At 46.3% G+C, this 21,289-nt stretch overlaps 1 protein-coding gene across 5 annotated transcripts in view; it reads left to right on the top strand.

Moving 5' to 3' along the window:
* Positions 1-21,289, top strand: part of LOC112319594 (radial spoke head 10 homolog B) — a 33,152-nt gene that overhangs the window by 3,230 nt on the left and 8,633 nt on the right. For 2 of the 5 annotated variants that reach the window (XM_045185013.2, XM_045185014.2), the window contains 17 exons: positions 62-137; positions 2,100-2,273; positions 3,906-3,991; positions 4,665-4,785; positions 5,178-5,354; positions 6,540-6,696; positions 6,936-7,057; positions 9,310-9,499; positions 10,459-10,573; positions 11,487-11,566; positions 11,665-11,813; positions 13,207-13,338; positions 14,251-14,394; positions 15,796-15,915; positions 17,050-17,143; positions 18,407-18,605; positions 19,482-19,743. In XM_045185013.2, the coding sequence (XP_045040948.2) occupies positions 62-137; positions 2,100-2,273; positions 3,906-3,991; positions 4,665-4,785; positions 5,178-5,354; positions 6,540-6,696; positions 6,936-7,057; positions 9,310-9,499; positions 10,459-10,573; positions 11,487-11,566; positions 11,665-11,813; positions 13,207-13,338; positions 14,251-14,394; positions 15,796-15,915; positions 17,050-17,143; positions 18,407-18,605; positions 19,482-19,653 (2,308 nt within the window). In that variant the 3' untranslated portion in view covers positions 19,654-19,743. Of the gene's footprint in view, positions 1-61; positions 138-2,099; positions 2,274-3,905; positions 3,992-4,664; positions 4,786-5,177; positions 5,355-6,539; positions 6,697-6,935; positions 7,058-9,309; positions 9,500-10,458; positions 10,574-11,486; positions 11,567-11,664; positions 11,814-13,206; positions 13,339-14,250; positions 14,395-15,795; positions 15,916-17,049; positions 17,144-17,247; positions 17,667-18,406; positions 18,606-19,481; positions 19,744-21,289 lie in introns of those variants that run through there. The other 3 variants (XM_045185016.3, XM_045185018.3, XM_045185017.3) reach the window with 3 other exon arrangements.

The raw sequence follows: 21,289 nt of genomic DNA, 5'->3' as shown, positions 1-21,289 counted from the left end.
TCTTAACCCATTGTCACTTAGGTTTATGCCAGTCATGACCTTGAGTTTTATTTCTCTGTAGCTATGAAAGGGGAAAAGTCCAAGGACTGCATGACGGAGAAGGCTTTGCAGTCTTCCAAGGAGATGGCACCTACCGTGTGAGTCATAGAACTGGGGAGCGGGCGGGGAGGAAGTCATGGGGTGATAGAGATTTTCGTCTTCAGACAAATCCATCGATTCTTCAAAACAACTTGGAAGTACTTAATGCTGATTTTATTTTGAACCCTGATTACATATTTTAAGGTAAAAACAGGGCTCAGTGCAACTGAAGTAGTCATTTTAGATTTGTTTGTTTTTCCTGATTTTTGTTTGTAGTACAAACAGCATTCAGGTCACTACAGTAAATAAGGAAGAGTAAAACCCCGTATCCACATCCTTCCGCTGTAAATGTTTTTAGTTTGCCGTGGTCCTTATATTCCTCGAATGGCTGTGTCAGTATTTTTCCCTGGGCGTATTCATTTTGTAGATAACGTCTTGGATCTTTTTTGACTTATGAATCCTTTGTATTGTTACATGGTTTTGCAACTTGTTTTTACTGTGGTAAATATATATAACATAAAATTTATTGTTTCAAACATTTGTAAGTGTCCAAGCTCAGTATTGTTCAGTACACTTACCAGGTTGTACAACCTTCACTTCTGACCTACTCCAGAACTTTTTCATCATTCCACAAAAACTCTGTACCCATTAAACATTAGATCCCCTTTCCCTCCTCCGTAGTAATTATTTGTAACATGGCATAGTGTTCTAATTTACTCTTTACAACCATGCCATAGTTATTGGATACTTCTGGGGTGTTTTCATTTTCTTGCATTTATTAATAACACCACAATGAAGGTCTTCATTCATTCAGACTGTCGGAAAAACCTATGATTATTATAGGAGCACACGTTTTTGTGGTTGAGGCCCTAGGCACCAGTTGAAGCACCCCAGTTTTTCCCTCCTTCACATACATGTCAAGTTTTTCATAAAAACTCTCAGAAAATCAGACCCAGATTGAATCCAGGCTCCTGTTCAACAACGGGCTGCCTGGTGTGAGGTGCAGGCAGCCAGATTTTTTCGGACCCTCCACAGGTCCTTTTTGGAACAGGGCGGGTGCCAGAGTGGTGCCCGCTCAAGGGCAGACAGACTCTGCCCGCTGAGACAAACTGGTCGGTGCGCATGAAGGTGGGGGGAGGCCTGGCGCCATCAGTGGCAGCTGTCGTGTGAAGTCTGTGATCGGTCCCGGGGGCTTGTTGTTCTGTCTTGAAGGGTGTGCTTTCAGAGGGACTCGTGTGTGGACCAGGGACTTACATTTGGGCTGATGACTGAATATGAAGTGAAGCACGTAATGCGTTGTAGTTCTAAACTGTGGTTGTGAGATCTAATGGTCAGGTTCCCACAATTAAACATTCTGCTTTCATTAAAGTAATTCAGCACATGGGTTAAGGAAATTCACTGAACCAAAGAATACAGGCGAAAAGTAAGTCGTTATAGCTCAGCACGCTCTGGTGGGGTTGACAGTGTCATTTGTACATTCTAGAAGGTTCTGTGTGTACTGTGCACGTACTGGGTCTCTCCTCTTTACAAACAGTTTATTGCACACTCTCTTTTGTACCTTCATTTTGCAGAGATCAAACCATAGCCTTTCGTTTCATTCTGTGGGTTTCACTAACCCCCCTTCCAATACGTATTTTTAAGTCAACTGCTAGAACTGAACTGCTCTCCAAGAGAGGGCACAGATTTCAGCTCCCACTCACCGCCTCCTTCGGGATGGGTTCCAAAAATCCAGAGTTCCCGAGGCCAGGATGTCATCTGCTTGCTGCTTGGAGCTCAGTCTGCATACAACCTTCCAGATGCATTTTTGTGCCTGGGCTTCTACCTCGTGGAGGGCCCAGGTGAGGGAGGATGGGATGTGTAGAGAAGGAGGATGGTGGAAGCTGGGGGGATATTCAAGTGTCTCCACAGGAGGAGAGACAGGTGTTGTGTCAGTAGTCAAGGACGCGTCTCAAAACATCTCACAGGCTGGGCGATGTCTCCACTGCCTTCCTTCTGTCACTCTTTGTGCCATTTTTCCCCAGGGGGACTTTGTGAAGAGCGTCTCCGTGAACTTCAGCATGCATACGTGGCCGGACGGTAGCACCTACAAAGGAGAAGTGGTCAACGGCAAGAGGAACGGATTTGGCGTGTTCAAGTGTGTCACGCAGCCCATGTCCTACATCGGCCAGTGGTGCCAGGGCAAGAGACACGGGACGGTGGGTGAGGCAGCCACGGGATGGCCCTATGCACATACAACGTCCAAACTCCGAGGGCAGGGAGTGGGGGCTGTGACGGGATATCCACGTTTGTTTGCGGTGAACTTCACATCCCGTGAAATGAACCATCTTAGAGTGAGCAATTCAGTGGCCTGTAGTGTTAGTACATTCTCAGAGCTGTACAGACACAACCTGTCTTGTCCCCAAACATTTCATCAGTCCAAAATAAACCCCATGCCCATTAGGTAGGTAGGCAGTCGTCAACCCCCTCATCCCGCAGTGCCAACAGTTTGCTTTCTGTCTCTGTGGGTTTACGTATTCTAGCCATTTCCTGTGAAATGGAATCATATGGTACGTGACCTACGTTGTGTCTGGCTTCTTTCACTGAGCAGCGTGTTTTCAAGGTTTTGAAGTACTGCGTTATAGGTACTTCCTTTTTATGGCTGAGTAATGTTTCATTGCATGGACAGACCACATTTTGTCCGTTTCCCCCACCGCTGGCCGTTTGGGCTGTTCCTGTCTTTTGGTTGCAGTGCGTGTGTGCAAGGATTCAGTCGAGCACTTGTTTGCCGACCTTCTGGGTGTAAACATGGTAACCCCGTGTTTACATTTTGGAGAACCGCCAACCTGTTTTCCCCGGTGGCCGACCATTGACATTGTCGCCAGCAGCGTCGGTTCTGTTCACTCTTCAGCAAGGTGGTTGTTCCTGGTGCTGTTGTTTGCTTTGGTACAGGATGGTAAAATACCGTAGCAATGTTTTTAGAAAAGAAAAAGCCTACCATTACAATCATCACTTTCCTCAAATTTAGACTGTTCAGTTAACGTCTTCTGTTTGTTTTGTGTAGTTTTAGCTCGTTGCAGATCAGTTCGGGCTTGGGGTGGTGAGTGCCCCACAGAGGCGCCCGGGTGGCCGTAAGCAGGAACACGTTAGCTTAATAATGAGGAAGAAGATAGGAAACCTTCTCTCTCTCTCTCTCTCTCTCTCTCTCTCTCTCTCTCTCTCTCTCTCTCTCTCTCTCTCTCTCTCTCACACACACACACACACACACATACACACACACAGTGAATAAACCAGCAATGTGAGGCCATTCAGCATAGATCCAAATACCTTGCACAGTGGCCAGTCCCTTAGAGGAGTCGCCACAGAATGGTGATGCCGTGGTCACTTGTATTTGGAGGCAGGAAAGTAAGTAGGATGTCCAAATGGATAAAAGAAAAGTGGTTTTGGTACCGACGAGAGTGACCTGCAATTATAGGGAAGGTGCTGCTCTTCACATTAGGTGACAACAAGCCAGGATTTCTTTGGGTACTTGTTTGACCGCTGGTTACAAATGCAGGGCATGTACTGAAGGTAACGAATGTAGTCGACAGCCCACGCCCTCATGTGGCACTGTGTTAATAAGGAATGATTACTTTGTGACACTGTCTCATTCTCCCTTGGCGGATACTGTAGCATATTCTTGATTGCAAACCAGAAATGTAACAGAGATTACACATCTTGCCCGAGTGTGATGTTTGACTTCTGCACGATTTAGGCCTTTAAATTCATATAGTTTATTTCTTATCTTTACCTATAAAACAGGATTTGTTGTATGAGGCTTGATTTTTTTTATGTGATATTATTTATTTTAGGGCTGCATTTATTACAATCAAGAGGGTACCTCTTCCTATGAGGGGAGCTGGGATCACAACGTCAGAAAGGGCTGGGGGATAAGACGGTAGGTGTCCCCGCTCCTCCTCGGGGGCATGGGCAGAGAGGGGAGGAGGCCCCGGTGGTGTTCAGTCAGGCTGTTTAAAGACAGGCGGGGAAAGCACAGAGAACGCATTTCCTATGTAGCAGGTAGAATGTTTAAATTCACCCCAATGTAACCTCCATGGTAATGCAAATATTAGACAGAAAGTTTAGACAAACACCAGATTAAATGAAGTCTAATCGCACTGTGTTACTCGGTGTAGAAAGTGCCCTTCTTAATTCTCCGTTCTCATCATGGATCTCCATGATGAGCTCTACATTTTCTGCAGGGTGCTGACACATTTGCTTGATGTTTAGATTGAGCTGAGAGAGTCCAAATATTTGGGGGGCAAGCTATTAACTAATTGTAATACTACAGGGAATTATTTGTAAAGACTTAAAGTCCCTGCTCTTATCCATGTTGTCACCTTACTAAATGATCAGAAAGTTTAATAAAATGATGTATTACATCTTTTTATTAAACAATAAAAAGATGATTTTTTTACCACATACCCATCCATTGACTTTAACTACAGTGAAGATTATGTGGGCAAGAGGGTGGGATTTCTGCGTGAGAGTTCAGGGAGAGCATTTCAGAGAGAGTTGTGGTACGGAAGTGCACGTGAGAACCGATTGTTTTGCATTTGTTTTGGTCCCAGTTATAAATCCGGAAACGTGTACGAAGGTCAGTGGGATAACAACATGCGGCACGGAGAAGGCAGAATGAGGTGGCTGACGACTAACGAAGAGTACAGTGGTCAGTGGGACAGGGGCACCCAGGTACCTGCAGAACACCCTTGGGGCAGACGCTCTGCGCACCCAGGGCGCTCTTGCGCTTCCGTGTGGTCGTGTCTGCTGATCCTGACGTTCCAGCGCTAATTTCGGACACTCAAGCCAGGCCGCTTATGTGCACTGCCTTTGACCTATACGCCCAACCTGCGCAGGGGTAGGGGTTGTTTCCATTCTGCAGATGAAAGACAGAGGGCTTCAGTGACTTGCCTTAGGTCAGGACTGGCCGGAGCTGGGACTGAACCCAATGCTGCGTGACCCTGAAGTCCGTGTTCTTGGCCCCTGCAAATGAGTCATTGTGGTTGCTCCATGCGGGTCAATGGACTCGAGTCAGAAGAGGAAATATTTTGAACATTTCTCATGGAAATGTCCTTTCTTTTCAGAATGGTTTAGGAACACACACGTGGATTCTCAAGAGAGTCCCCAACTCCCAGTATTCCTTGAGAAATGAATACAGAGGAAACTTTGTGAATGGGTATCGTCATGGCTATGGAACGTTTTACTATGCCAGTGGAGCCACATATGAGGGAGAATGGGTTTTCAATAAAAAACACGGCATGGTGAGTACAGACCTGTGAAGATTACAGTTATGTGAAGCACTTGAAATACAGTAAGGGGTGTGTCATTCTCTGTCTATCAAAATAGATAAAGTGCATTATCTATTTTGCACAGGATAACTTACTGTTTTGTTAAGACGATTACATGAATTTTAAAATAATTTCCACCAAATCATCAACTTCATGTACATTTAGAGGTTATTTAATTAGTTTGTGTTATGTGTGTTGTGGGGGTGTGTGTTAGGATGGTTTTGGTTCTAAGTAATAGAAAATCTAGCTTAATCTTCTATAAATCATAAAAAATAATGTGGGCTTCTGTGTTGGTTTGATTCAGCAACTCAGTGAAGCCAGGGTTTCTCCTCCATCTATCCATGGTATCTCCCACCATGTCAGCCTCACCCTTACTCCTCCCCTGCTTCATGATTGCAGGATGGCTGCTGTGGTTCCTGACTTCACATCCACATTCCACACTAAGTAGAAGAAGAGCAGAAACTTTTTTTTTTCCTAAAGATTTTATTTTATTTATTTATTTTTAGAGAGGGGGGAAGAGAGGGAGAAAAAGAGAGGGAGAGAAACATCAGTGTGTGGTTGCCTCTTGCATACCCCCTTCTGGGGACCTGGCTTGCAACCCAGGCATGTGCCCTGACCTGGAATCGAACTGGTGACCCCCATCCCCTGCGCCAGTTCACAGGGCAGCACTTAATCCACTGAGCTGCACCAGCCAGGGCAGAAACTCTTTTTTCAAGAAGCTTTCCACAAATGTCTTGAGTTTCACTGAGTTCAATTGGTCATTTGCCCACCTCTGGGTCAGACCGACTATTGGCCTGGGCTCAACAAATATCAAGAGATTTTGACAAATGTCAAGATTATTTTGTGACGGGCACTCTGCTGGTCATTAGCGTAGTTTAATAAGACACATCCTGTGACTGAGGGGTGCTTGAAGTTGGGCAAAGGTTGTGAGGCGGATACAGCAAGAAGAGAGGAGACTGGGAGAAGGAAGGAGAATCGGGAGGAGGCGGAGGGTTTACGCAGCGACGTGAGAGTCAAGGAACCGGATGGCGTGTGGACTAAGTGCATGTCTTAAAACAAACAAAAATACTGCAAACTCTTGAGGAAGATTTTGATGCACTTCCCAATGTTTTTCTAAGAAATCTTTTCCTAAACTACAAGTTACCTTTCTATCTGCAGGGTCGATTAATTCTCAAGAACGGGCGTGTGTATACTGGCCTGTTTTGCAATGACCACATAGCAAAGTTTCCAGACCTTGACCATGAATTGATGAATGACCCGGACCTGTGCGCAGACTCTGCCCTCAGCAGCCAGTTCCGAGGATCTTCCAGTGCTGGTAGGGAGTGTGCACCTGTCCCTGGAAAGTTAGTTAATCTCTGTTTCCCATGGTATCCACTCATCAAAATACACCTAATGGGTCAGAAAGCAGAAGTTTCCCGTGGGCAGCTGCCTCCTTAGTAGGTTGTTTGGAATACTCTTTTATCACACTTCTGTGGAAAATTGTTTTGGCAGAACATTGAAAAATTTTAACATTGCTCTTCACAATGATGCCCTGTCTTTGCCTTCATTTGCCAGAAATTATCAGAAAGCTTGATGGCAGTGAGAATAATCCAGTGTTGGGCTCGAGCATTGAGCTGGACCTGCATTTGTTGCTAAGTATGTACCCTGAGAAAGACCAGCCTGAGGAACGGAAGCAGGTAAAAGCCTTTTGTACTGTTATAAATTTGTATTTTAGTCTTGAATACTTTTTACAAATAATATCTTTTTCAATGACACTTGACATACAACATTGTATTAGTTTCAGGTGTACAATCCAGCAATTAGATGTTTATGTAACTTATGAAGTGACAACCTGATGCATCCAGTACCCGTCTGGCAGCGCAGTTATTAAAATATTAGTGACTGTATTCCCTGTGCTGTACTTTACATCCCCATGACTATTCTGTAACTACCAGTTTGTACTTTTTAAAAAATATATATTTTATTGATTATGCCATTACAGTTGTCCCATTCCCCCTGCCCCGTTTATTCCCCTCTGCCCTGCGCACCCCCTCCCCCTGCATTCCCCCCTTTAGTTCATGTCCATGGGTCATATATATAAGTTCTTTGGCTTCTACATTTCCTATACTATTCTTACCCTCCCCCTATCTATCTTCTGCCCACCATTTATGCTACTTATTCCCGGTACCCCTCCTCCCCCCGCTGATAACCTACCATGTGATCTCCATTTCTGTGATTCTGTTCCTGTTCTAGTTGTTTGCTTAGTTTGTTTTTGTTTTAGGTGTGGTTGTTAATAACTGTGAGTTTGCTGTCATTTTTACTCTTCATATTTTTTATCTTCTTTTTCTTAGATAAGTCCCTTTAACATTTCATATAATAAGGGCTTGGTGATGATGAACTCCTTTAACTTGACCTTACCTGGGAAGCACTTTATCTGCCCTTCTATTCTAAATGATAGATTTGCTGGATAGAGTAATTTTGGTTGTAGGTCCTTGCCTCTCATGACTTTGAAAACTTTTTCCAGCCCCTTCTTGCCTGTAAGGTCTCTTTTGAGAAATCAGCTCATAGTCTTATGGGAAGTTTTTTGTAGGTAACTGTCTCCTTTTCTCTTGCTGCTTTTAAGATTCTCTCCTAATCTTTAATCTTGGCTAATGTAATTATGATGTGCCTTGGTGTATTTCTCCTTGGGTCCAACTTCTTTGGGACTCTCTGAGCTTCCTGGACTTCCTGGAAGTCTATATCCTTCCCCAGATTGGGGAAATTCTCCATTATTTTTTCAAATAAATGTTCAATTTCTTGGTCTTCCTCTTCTCCTTCTGGCATCCCTATGATTTGGATGTTGGAACGTTTAAAGATGTCCTGGAGGTTCCTACGCCTCTCTTCATTTTTTTGAATTCTTGTTTCTTCATTCTGTTCTGGTTGAATGTTTCTTTCTTCCTTCTGGTCCATACCGTTGATTTGAGTCCCAGTTTCCTTCACGTCACTGTTGGTTCCCTGTATATTTTCCTTTATTTCACTCAGCATAGCCTTCATTTTTTCATCTAATTTGTGACCACATTCAACCAATTCTGTGAGCATCCTGATTACCATTGTTTTGAACTGTACATCTGATAGGTTAGCTATCTCTTCATCACTTAGTTGTATTTTTTCCAGAGCTTTGATTTATTCTTTCATTTGGGCCATTTTTTTGGTCTGGGTGCCCCTGTTACGTAGTAAGGGGTGGAGCCTTAGATATTCACCAGGGCGGGGCACATCACTGTGTTGTGAGGCTGTATGTGGGGGAGGGGTCTGAGAGGGAACAGTGGTGCTTGCTCTGCTCTTGCTCTCTGCTGGTTTTCAGTCACTTCCCCCGCTACCCACAATCAAATTGGGCCCTTCTGGTGCTGATTCCTGGGGGGTGGGTTTGTGTGTGTTCTAGGACTCTGTGGGTCCCTCCAATGAATTCCCCTGTGAGGCTGGGAGTTTCTCTCGCTGCTTCCTCAACCCCCACAGGTGTTTTCAATCAGAGGTTTGAGGCTTTATTTCTCCTCACTGCGACTCTGGGTCTGTCTCACTTCCCAGTTGTTTCTCATGGTTTATCTGCATGCTAATGTGGGACCACCCAGTCTGCAATCCACCACCTTGCAGGGTCCACCCGCAGCATGGCGACCATTAAAATGTTTTCTGTGACCGCGAGTCTGTCTCGGTTCTGCTCGTTTGTTTAGACCCCACACGTTAAGTGAGATCGTATGGTACTTGTCTCTGTCCGACTGCCTGCACTCAGCACAGCACCTCCAGGCCCGGCCGCGCCGCCGCCGCCGGCAGGGTTTCGTTCTTCTTTGTGGCCGAGTCACATTCCACTGTGCATATGCACCACTTGCTCTCTATCTGTTTAATTTAGAAAACAGGCGTTCCTTTTGCTCTTGTTCTTACTGGGTAAGGTAAGGTATGCATGGCTTTCTCTTTTCAGGTAGAGTATGCTGTCTTAAGAAATATTACAGAATTAAGAAGAATCTATAGCTTCTACAGCAGCCTAGGATGTGACCGCTCCCTGGATAACACCTTCCTGATGACAAAGCTTCACTTCTGGAGGTTTCTGAAGGATTGTAAATTTCATCACCATAAAATAACTCTTGCCGATATGGACAGGGTATTAAATGGTGAGTATTCCAGGTCCTTCACACCTGTCGGTTCAAAGAGAAATGCACCGTGATGTCGCCACAAAACCAGTCAGGAAATGTTGAGGGAGTGAAGGCGAAGGCTGGGAGAGGTGTTGCAGGAGTCACCACCACATGGGCTTCCTCTCAAGGTGCTGAAGATGTACTCGTGACGTAACCACGTGACATAATAGCAACAGCAAGACCATCTACAGCAGGGGTCAGCAAAGCAGGGGCCCCTGGCCTGTTCTTGTAAATAAAGTTTTATTGGAACACAGCCAGGTCCTTTTGTATACGTTTCTCTGTGGCTGATTCTGCCCACAGACACCAGAGCTGAGTGGTTGTGACAGAGACTGGTCCACAAAGCCTGAAGCATCATATTTACTGTCTGGCCCTGATCTGTAGTGGAATCAGGCTCAATTGTCACGTCAGAAGCAGAGAGGGTTGGGGAGGGCTTGGAATAGTCTAGAAAAGCTTTAGATAGTCTTGGGTTTGGGCTGGATTTCTGATTAGAAAGTTCATGTGATAAATTTAACAACTTTGAAGGTTTTACTCCTTTCAGCTGAATTCTGGGAAGCAGGACTGGAAGCCTTAAGTTATCTCCTTGAAAAATAAAATATTAGAACAAACACCTATTTACTTCAAATTTAGGTGTTTGAAGTAGACTTAGCATCTATTTAGAATTATCAGCACTAATCAAATTGTGCATCAGAAGACTTTGAAAAGTGTTGAGACACAGGATCTTTGAAGTTTCTCATAGAGTAAGCAGATGAAGATCTTTCAACTGGGACTTAATTTTTAAGTGGATGCGGATGTACAGTTCAGAGTATCCTCTAGGAAGAGAAGCACTCAGTTCTGGGAATTATGTGCTAGTGTTCAGGTCTTTGGATTGTGTACCAGGAGCAAGTAAAATAGAAGGTGCTAGAAAATACTAGGCATCTTTTCCAATTTCCTTATTTTAGCCAATAATGACATACCAGTGGAAGAAATTCATTCTCCATTTACAAAAATCCTTTTGAGGACGTTCCTGAGTTACCTGGTGCAGCTGGCCCACCACATTCATCACAAAGAATACCAGTAAGTACCACTTCTGGGCCCTGTCAGTGGGCGAGGGCAGCGCTAGCTGTCCCTGTGGTTACACTTGTCCTCTGCTCTTTGGCATTCGTCATGATTTTTACACACTCTGTAACTGAAGGACTAGGAACAAAAATATTCGCCACAAAACCATGGAGATACAGCTTAAAAATGGGAAACCCTGTGGTGTTCCAACACTGCAAAGAGCTCTCGGGGTTTCATTCAGAAATAGTCACAGCCAGCTTTTCCTTAGGCCAGAATTTCCTGTCTCTCTCAGAGCAAAACTGATACATAGACCTTTCACCACTTCCCCGAATAACATCTTACAGAACCAAGGCACACTTATCAAAAGGAAGGAACAAATGTAGCTGCCATACCTTTAAGTAAATGGCAGACTTGGTTACGACGTCCTCAGTTTTCCCACCGAAGCCCCTTTTCTGTCCCAGTATCTCATCCAGGACCCCACACGGCACGAAGTTGTCCTATCGCAATCCTCTCCAACCCGTGATAGTTTCTCAGACTTCGTCTTTTACAACCTCAACCCTTTCCGAGAACATCGGTCAGTTATTCCGTAAAGTGTCCCTTGATTTTGGTCTGCTAGTGCTTTCTCGTCATGGCACTGAGCTTATGGGCTTGGGGAAGGGTACCAAGGAGGGGAGCCGCCCTTCCCTCCCAACCTGTCACACTATGTGACGTCGATCCGTCTCCTTACCGGTGATGTTTACCTTGACAACCTGGTTACAGTGGTATCAGCGGGACTGTCTCCCGTCTACTCCCTGCAGTGTTTTTCCCTTTCTGTACTCTGCTTGTTAGAGGCCAGCTACCGAGCCCACACCACCAGCCCCCCAACTCTAGGAGGGGAATTACAACACCCCTGCTGGAGGGAGGACTGATGAGAGTATCTTTTTAATTACAGAAACCGAAGCCCCTCCCTGTTTCTGTGCTTTACAAAACTGATGGCCGAGAACATTCACCCCAATGCCTGCCATGTAAACGGTAAATACAAAACCAATAGGATTCCCTTTAGCACTGTTTTTTCCAAAATATAACATTGTGGTCCTTTTTTGAATGTTTATCTTCTGTGGCCTTTTTAGGCCTGTTATTCAGTGAACAGCAGCAGACACTGTATGCGATGAATTACGTCGACCTGACCTGGGAGGTGTACAAGGCGTACTGCCGACCGCACGCAGCACCGCCCCACGAGCTCACCATGAAGGTGAGACACTTCCTCTGGATGCTCCAGGTAGGCACTCTGATCACACTGACTTAACGCAGGCATTTTGATTTTAATGGAGGGTAAAATACACTAGTTATGATGTGCAGGAGGCGGTGAAGATGTGGGACTCATTTTCAGGGTCTCTGTGGGCGGAAGGGAGTAACTCCGCTGGCTGCGGGAGCAGGAGGACGGAGTCGGGGAGCGCCTGCCACTGCCTGCCCACGTGGGGGTCAGTGCAGTGGGGCCGGTGTCTTACTGAGCAGATCTTGCCGTCAACGGAAGGGGTGGAGGATGAACGCCGTTTCAAGAAATCATCCTTCATCAGAAAAAGAATTTTAAAAAGTTCCAGTTTGGAAAATGGTGAAAACATCTAATTCATACAATATTCTCATACTAAGTATTGGTGGGTTTTGTGTCATGTTACTTTTGATTTGTACTTGTTGGGAAGGTAAGCGCTAAGACCAGAAGAATGGAATGCTAACGGGGTGGAGGGCTTTAAGAAATGTGAGTGTTGTACAGATGAGAAGCTTCTGTTTTTCCCTGCTGGTTTGGTTCTCTGGCTGTTGTAAGGCTTTGCCTGTAGCGTGTGCTGAACTCTGGCTGTCCATCATGCTTGGGAGTGTGGCATATCGGAAGCCCTTCGTGGAGGAATGGCACTTGTCAAAAACTAGATTACATTTGTAGGGTAACCAGGCCAGGAAACTGTCTCGCTGCTCCCCTTCTCCGAGCCAACTCTCTCAATATTGATCTCTTTTCTCAGATGTTCCATTTTGCAAGAGAGGATTTCTCCTAACTCCTGGGGGACCTAATAAGCCTGGTTTTCAGTTCGTAGGTGTGGGGGGTGGTCAGTGTGGAGGGAGGAGTTTCCCAGGAGGCTCTGTCACCTGACCCTTGTTTCAGCAGCACTGGGACAGTAGGGGGACCAGGTGTCTTCCATGCCAGGTGCCCTCTGGTTCAGTGTCTCAGAGCACACCTTCAGTCTTCGGCTAGACTTTCAGACAGTCTTCCACATTTAGCCCCACCTGCAGCGTGACTTTCATAGGTGCCTCTCCCTCCTGAGTTCCTGCAGTGGGCCCTGGCTTGCCTCCAGCCTCCCTGGGCTCTGCTGAGCCCACAGTCTAGCCCTTTCCCGCTTAGAGCCAGGCCGACCCGTCACACATGAATTGTCTACTTTCCCATTCTCTCTGTCCTGGGGTTAGGCCTACCAAAAAATCTTTACTGGTATTTCTGAAGGGTTAGGTTTGGAGAAGAGAGGTAACTTGCAATATTAATACAGAATGCTTTAAAAAATCATCACTTTTTAAGATGGTCATTTCTGGTACATTTTTTAAAGTGTTGGATTGATATAAGTAGACATTAAAAATAGATAGCTGTTTGTGATGAGAGGCCATTACAGTTTGACTGGTTGTTTCTTTTACAGAACTTTAAAATGTTAAATAAAGAATTAACAGCAACCAAGTTTGTGGAGGTCATAGCAGAGGACAATCCTTTCTTGTGTGACGGAATTGACAGCAACTTTGAACTTGAGGTCTGTGAAGAGCTGACACAAATGGTAGATCCAATCCAGACTGTTTGTTTTTCCTTGGATACCAAGAACCAAGGTTGGACTGAAAAGCATTCTAATCCCAATACCAAACCCATACATACGCACACTTGTGTGTATGCGCGCACACACCCTTGACTGTATCCGGAGACTAGAGAGTAGTATTAAAAAGAGCACTTCAGATGTCGGGAAATGATGGACACCTGCCATACGAGGTCATGGATAATTTACTTAGCAATGTAATCCATGTGTACGTTCCGTGGTGTATGTGTCATGTTCCCAACGACACTAACTGACCTCCTCCTCCGAGAATTAGGTGTCAGGGTCTTTTACTGTTAGCATTTCCTGCAGCGGGCAAGTGTCCCATCTTCCATCCAGCCACACCCACCTCTGGGCGGGCTCAGCAAACCGTCAGACTGGGGCCCCTGGTACTGCCTCTGGTCCACCTGGGGGGCCTGTTCCAGCTCAGGACCCAAGACGTGACAGGTAGACGATCCAAGTCTGAGCCAGCCAGCCAGCCCCACTGGCGCACCTGCTCCATAGGCCCGAGAGTCAGGATCACCGAGGGTGGGAGGGGACAGCTACCCTGTGGGTAGCACTTGCTGCTTGGTTTCCAGGTGCCACTTCTCTAGTTGTTCAAGAAAAAAAGCAGCACTTTCAAAAATGATTGTCCTCAACTAGCTAAATATGAAAGGTTTCTGTCAGAAACAGAATTAGTGACTCACAAATGTGATGATAGAACGTATGTCATAATAGGTCTTTTAAGTGCTGCAGGTTTGACTGCAGGCTGGTGTGTGTCCACCGTCCTCTCGCAGTGAGTGGGGTCTTCTCCGGAGAACAGACAGGAACACCCGTGTGAGGCACTGGCTGATCTTGAGGTGCGTTAGGGTGAATAAGGCTCTATCACTTCCTCTATTGCAGCTGGTTTTCCTAGAGTTCTTTGAAGCTCTCTTAAGCTTCGCCTTCATCTCCGTTACTGACCAAATGACCAGATCCTGTTTAAGTCCTCCAAATGACGACTTCAGTGAAAGCAAACTGGGAAGCTCTTGTACAGCAACAAATAAGGTAACAAGTAATATGTTAGAATTTAGAGCAAGGAATGGTTTTACTCTGGAATGGTTAACCCATCCTCAAAATTACCCTGGGCTTTTGTAACCCTTCAGGAAATAATTTAAGTGTGTTCATATTTTGTTTTTCTTAAGTTAGAGAAAATGTACTTCCTGGTCACAACCCAGGAAGCAGACCCTTAGCCACAATAGGAGAACGAAGGTCAGAGGCCTACAAACACTGTGGCGGGGTGGGGGGTGGGGGGGGAGTCCCAAATACCTGAGATGTTTTGTTATGAAATGTTTTGTCACATGATCTAATGTTTGCAAAGGTGGAGAGCGTGACCCAGAGCCAAGATGCTAAGGGGCAGCTCCTGAGTGTGCACAAGGTGCTAGATGGGTCCCTGAAGGGGGCCTGCTCGCTGGACTGGACACTAGGGTTCACGGTGTGACTTGGGTGGGGCAGGGACAGGGGTAGGGGCGGGAATTCACTGCAGGCTTCAGGGCTGGAACAAATTGAGACTTACCTGTACAGGGTGGGGGTTTCAGGTTAGTGGGCTTGGGGAATTTCTGATTGTTGAACCATTGGAGCCACAAGGGGATGGTGGGGGACAGGGGAACCCCAGTGCTGCGAAATGCCTCAGAGCTGCCCATACAGGAGGCTTCTACTTCGGTCTAAGCAGAGACTCGTGCCATGAATCCCTGGGCTGTGCCCTGTGCTGGCGGCTTCCTGTTCAACTTCAGTACCTCATGGCTCACCCCTGCAGACAGACATGCCTCCTCCAGGTCACCTGGGAGCCTGGTCCTGGCTGCAGCCCGGGTCTGGACGCTGCTCTGAGCGAAGTGATTTTATGGACAGTATCACTGCAGACTCCCGTGACCAAGCGTGAACATTCTGGTCTAGGGATCGTCCTCAGTCACCATCTGGTCAGCTTCACTTCTGGTTGTCAGTGTGGCATTTCAAATGTCCATCAAGACAAACAAACAGTACTGTAGTCATCAATGGTGCACGAGCCAGCAGTGAAATAATTCCCGATACCTGCAACAACATGCGTGAGCCAAATAATTACGCCGGGGGAAGCAGCCCAACAAAAAAGGGTGCATACTGTTGTGATTAGATACTAAGTTCCATAAAGTTCCTAGAAAGTGCGAAGCAGCTGCAGTGGTGGCAGGTGGTCAGTGGTTGCTGGAGGAGGGGAAGAGGGTCGCCGCAGGGCACGGGCGGCTTTCGGGATGAGGGGCACATCCACTGTTTGGACCCAGGTGATGGTTTCGCAGGTGTAGACATGTTGACACTCATCAGACAGCACACTGTATGTTTGTCGTGCACGATACTTCATTAAAATTGTGCGGTGTCTGCGTGCCTGTTTCCAAGGGAACAGTCGCCCTCTGACGGCTTGCCCTTGCTCTGAACACCCAGGACAGGAGGAGTCTCAGTCCAGAAACGAGCCTGGAGTCTGATGTGCACTTCGGCAGCACCAAGTCGTCGTCAGGGAAGATAGGACTCTTGCTTGACTTCAGCGAAATCGAGACAACAGAGGTTTGTGTTCACCACACGCCACCTCAACACTACATGGTTGTGGTTTCGACCACTGTTGTGCACCTCCTGTGTGACGAGCGCTCTTCCCTGTGCTGGGCATCTAGCAGTGAACACACAGCCTGTCCTCCTGTGGACTGTTCCTTTGAGTGAAGAGAGGAGATGGTAACGGGTGAACACAGAACAGCGAACACCCATGCGGGGTTTACCAGGTGTCACGTGGTCGTGGGTCCTGTTTCTATCTCTAGGTGGGAACTGAGGCCCTGTAAGGTGGGGGGTCCTATGCTGGCAGTTTGGCTCCAAATTTGCCCCTGTGGATTTGGTTGACAGGGTGGGGCACTTAGGAAGGTCTTCCGATGAAGGGACATCTGAGTGTGCCCGAGGGAATGAGGTGTGGCCATGTCATTAGCCGGGAGAGGACTGCTCTGGGCAAAGGCTGGAGGTGGGGGTGCACTTCAGTGGTGGATGGGACAGAGCAGCAGCAAGCAGAGCAGCTCGTGGAGCTGCGCACGGGGAGGCGGGGAGGCTGCGGAAGGTGCCGAGCAGAGGGTTGCCGCTGACAAACCAGTCCGGAAGCTTTTGCAATTATCTGAAGGTGGTCTGAAGGCTGTGCAGCGAGGGGCACAGCAAAAGCAAAGATGATGCTTGGGCTTCTGGCCTGGTTGGTTGGAAGGACTTGGGGGGACGGAATTGCCATTCACTGAGGAGGGGGAGGTTGGGGGCAAAATTAAGGGGTTGGTTTTGGACATATTAGGACATGTCATCCAAGTAGTGACAGCAAGTGGCACAGGTGGATGCACAAGGTGGAGTTCAAGGGCGAGATCTAGCTGGACACAGAAATGTGGGTGTAAACAGCATATATGTGGTAATTAAATCCATCCATATATGAATGGAAGTTAACTGTGTAAAAAGTACTTTTTCAAATCTTTGGTTTCTTGGGGGGAGGCTCGCAGTAGATACAGTACTGCATTACTCGTTTCGTTAGTATAAATATCAGTATTTTATGCAGGTTAAACATAGTCTAGCAAATGGTCTCATTAACAATCTTCGAATTATTAAAATGTAGAAAATTAGTTTTAGTCCATAATGATGCAGAAATAATATTTTGCTTTGTGATTTCTTTTTTTTACATAAAAGCCCGATTTCAAGAAGTCTCTAAGTGATGAGAGAATTTCCAAAATGAATTTTCTATCTCCAGGGAAAGTGCTAACCTTTTATTTACCTCAAAACGGTGAGTACTGTAATTACAGAGCTTTAAGTTTGGCAAAGCGTTTCTTATAAATTATATAAAGTTTATAAAAAATGTACAACTGTCGTGTGTGTATGTGCTTTTAGGCTGATACTGCTGCTTCCAATTCTGTCTCCTGCTCGACGGAGTTCACCTCCAAGGCGTGATCTTACTGAGTTTTGTTTGTTTTTGGCATGTTTCCCAGTTTTATTCGGACGTAACTGACTTACAGTGCTGCACTTTAGGTTTAAGGTGGACATTATGATTTGACTTACGATTTGAAATGATTACCACAGTCATCCCAGAAAACACAAGAAAAACTTCTTCCTTGTGATGAGAACTCTGAGGATTCACACTCTTAGCGACTTTCATGTCGACCGTGCGGCCGGGTTCACAGCCGCTGTCATGCTGTCCCTGCTTGCTTGTCTGAGAAAAGGAAGTTTGCTGTGTGGCCATCCCCATCCACTTTGCCCTCCCCCGACCCCCTGCCTCTGGTAACCACAAATCTGGCCTATTTTCTATGAATTTGTTCAATGTTGTCAAGATTCTACATATAAGTGAGATGATACAGTATCTGTCTTTCTTTGGCTTATTTCACAAGTCAGTAATTATCTTCTTGCTCAATTCAGAGTTAAAATCCTCTTATTTTCTTAGTGAAAGCCACCTTTAAAGACAATGTAGGCAGTCCCGGCTGGTGTGGCTCAGTGGAATGAGCGCCAGCCTGAGAACTGAAAGGTCACCGGCTCTGTTCCCAGTCAGTGCATGTGCCTGGGTTGCGGGCCAGGTCCCTGTTTGGGGGTGTGTGAGAGGCAACCAGTTGATGTCTCTCACACACATTGATGCTCCTCTCCCTCTCTTTCTCCGTCCCTTCCCCTCTCTCTAAAAATAAATAAAAATTAAAAAAAGAAAGACAACGTATGTAAATGCCAAGAGGTCTTTTTTTTCCCTGAGACATGGGAAGTGTTGTAAATTTTCTAAAATTTTAATTTAGAAAACCAAAAAATGTAAGCTATTTAGAAAGAAGTACAGGTACCAGGAGACTCGAAGGAAAAGCTGACAGTCCAAGCTGTGGCCCGGTGACTGCTGCCTTGCTCCAGGCCGTCTGTGGGCACCGCGCAGCTCCCTGGCCCTCGGAGGCCTGAGAGCGCAGCAGCGCCCCGTGTCACAGGGCCCGAGGGGCCTACGCAGCAAGGGCAGGATGGCCAGCCAGGCTCCAAGGTTACTGCAGACCGTACGGGCGTTCACTGAAACGAGACTTTCTTCCAGAGAAAAAAGAACCACCCAGCGATGAACAGACTGAAAAGCTCCACATGTGGATCAGCTGTGTGTGCTGCTTTTTTGTCAACTTACTCTTCCCGGCTCACAGACGTGAAGAGATTCTCCGGGAGAAAGTGAAGGAAAACAAGGCACAGCTCATGGCCTTGCACAAAAACGGGGAAACGGTGGACGACGACCTGGAAGCGAGGTAATGGCACTCTGCACCCCTTGCGCCCGCACAGGCTCGCAGGGCACCTTTCCTTCTTGTTTCCTGGAGCTGCCAGAAGCTTTAGGACCAAGTGCTTTCATTAAGAACATGCAGCTTCTTAAGGGTGGCATGTCCTCACGGGGGACCAAGAACCTGTGGCTACCGGGAAGAATCCTGCCTGGGGGCCACCTGTTCTCTCCTGTTGTCTAAGATGGTAGTGATGTCTGTGTCCCAAGGCTCCTATGAAAAGGCAATGTGACAGAGTGTCTGGGAGTCAGACCACAGATCTAGACAGCCTGGGTTCAAATCCCAGCCCCTCCATTTAACGCTTGGGTGACCTTGGGCAAAGGGTGCCACTGTGTGCCTCAGTTTCCTCATCTGTAAGCTGGAGATAGCACCTCATAGGACTGCAGTGAGGATTACGGGAGCTAGTGTTTGTAAAGCATCTAAAACAATGACTGGCTGCACACTCACGTTTCTAGAACCGCTGTCCAGGCTCAATGCCACGCAGACCTGTTGGTCCAGAGTACGAGCGCCTGCTTGCTGTGAAGTGCTCTGCAAGCCTGCCAGTCTGTTGAAGAAAGCATTAAACTGGACTTAAGGAAAAAGACTCAGAAGGAGTTTCAAAGGCTACTTAGTAGCTGCCAGCTGCCGAGAGAAAAGTGGTTCACAAGTCACTGCAGATAAGGTCTAGACATGGTATCACTTCATTGCAGGCAAGGTGACAGGAACTTAATTTTTGTGAACAGAAGCAGATCAGTTCTGTAAACAAAACTAAGTTGCCATCCGGGTTTAGACTACACCACAGAGCGTAAACAGTGGCTTCGAAATTGCAAAGAAAAAAAAAACCCTCCTTCTGTTTGCTTCTCGTGTTAGGCTGAATAGCTTGAGAAAGGAAGAGGCCAAAAGTCAAGACTATGAGGTCCACATCACCGTGATCAAGGAACCGGTGGAAGCCCCATCCTTGCATTTGACGCCGAGTCCCCCTAAAGAGGACCCAGTGGTGGTCCAATCCAAGACCATTGCCAGTAAGAGAAAGAAAAAATAGAGGCCTCTGGATTTGTAGATGTAAAAGAGTTTAGAACTAAAGCATTGTGATGAATTTCCTGACCAATAAAACTGGCTGTTTTACTTCCCATCTCCGCGTGTTTGAAATACCACCCTCTGGGCCACTGTACTTCAGGCTCGTTCTGAGGTCAGATTAGGGAAGTGCCTGCATGGGAAAACTGAGCTGAATGAAAATACATGCAGATGGGTATTTGATGATTGCATATTCAGTGATTTTTAATCAATATATTGGTGACTAAGTTTAGAATCTGATAAAACCAATCAGATGTCAGTGGGAAGTAGATGAAGTTACTGAAACATTTCTTCAGCTCCTTTCCCCTTGTAACGGCCCCGTGTCCTCCTGCCTGTCCTTCTCATGCCGCCTGTGACACAGCCCCTCCCCATGAACCGCAGCACCGCAGACCGCGGCTGCACAACAGGGTCAAGAGCAGGCGTGCAGTCAGCGGTTGAGTGAATACTTTGTCTCTGTTAGAAAATGTTAGGCATAATAAGCTGTTTTAAAATTTAAGAACAACTACCAAAAGCATAAAAATACAATAACTTCCCAGACTAGCAGAAGGAAGGAAACTCATCCAACATAAATGTGGGAAAAGGGAAAACAACAAAGAAAAAGAAGGAAACAAAACAAAAGATGATGGGAAGACATACAGAGTTCCCAGGAATCACCAATGTTACAGCTAAACCCACCTCTCCCTGCCAACCCCGGAGATACTTAGATTGGACTAAAAAATAAAAATTAACTTCAGTGTTACTCTTTACAAGGGAAACATCTTCAACAAAACCATATAGAAAGAATGAAAATAAAAATATGAAAAAAATGTACCATGAAAATCTAATCAAGATGGTTAGATTGCTGGCAAAATCTGGCAGTTACAGGAAAGAAAACTGTGACCACCATGGAAGAAACAGATCAGGAAGACAACAATTAGTAAGGATACAATTGAAGCAACTAAACTACAATGCTTGAACTAACAAGAGTTAGAAACCAGAATGCAATGGAATAAACACTGGCTACATTTTGGATGAAAAGTGCAACAGAGACCAGATCTGATTGCACAGTAATTAGTAAGTCGGCAATGCAATGTACGCACACAGTGAAGCAAGTCTCCTCCCGTCATTGGGAATGAAACCGTACAATCTGAAAGGGCTCCTGGTTAAGAAAGAGAACCTCGTAATGGAGACTGCGCTTGTGTGAGACAGACAGCACACGTACAAGCTGATGAGAAGCTTCCCCCTCCCTCCTAACTCAGCAGGTTTGTGCAGGTCGGGTGATAGGGAACCACGGGCCCATGCTAGGCTGGGGTAGCACCGGGGTTTCCAGACCATGCCCGGCTAGTTTGCACCCAAATTCCGGGACGTCCAGATCACTAGCAGTGAGGTTCAATTAGGGAAAATTCAGCCAGCCCCATCTCAGCTGTGAAGCTGCATGCAGGGTGTGGCTTCCTGGGAGTTCCCCACAGCATGAGAGTGCTTGATGTTTACACCACACTGGGGCACTTTCACTAAGTTCTTTATAGTGTCCGAGGTCTAACAATCACAGCACTCAAGACAAAAACCAAGTCTGGCAATTACTTTTGGGCAAGTGCCTTAGTTCACCACTTGAGGTTGAGTGACCA

The sequence above is a fragment of the Desmodus rotundus genome, chromosome 6 (assembly GCF_022682495.2).
Source record: "Desmodus rotundus isolate HL8 chromosome 6, HLdesRot8A.1, whole genome shotgun sequence".
NCBI lineage: Eukaryota > Metazoa > Chordata > Mammalia > Chiroptera > Phyllostomidae > Desmodus > Desmodus rotundus.
This window is presented reverse-complemented; position numbering and strand designations above follow the sequence as displayed.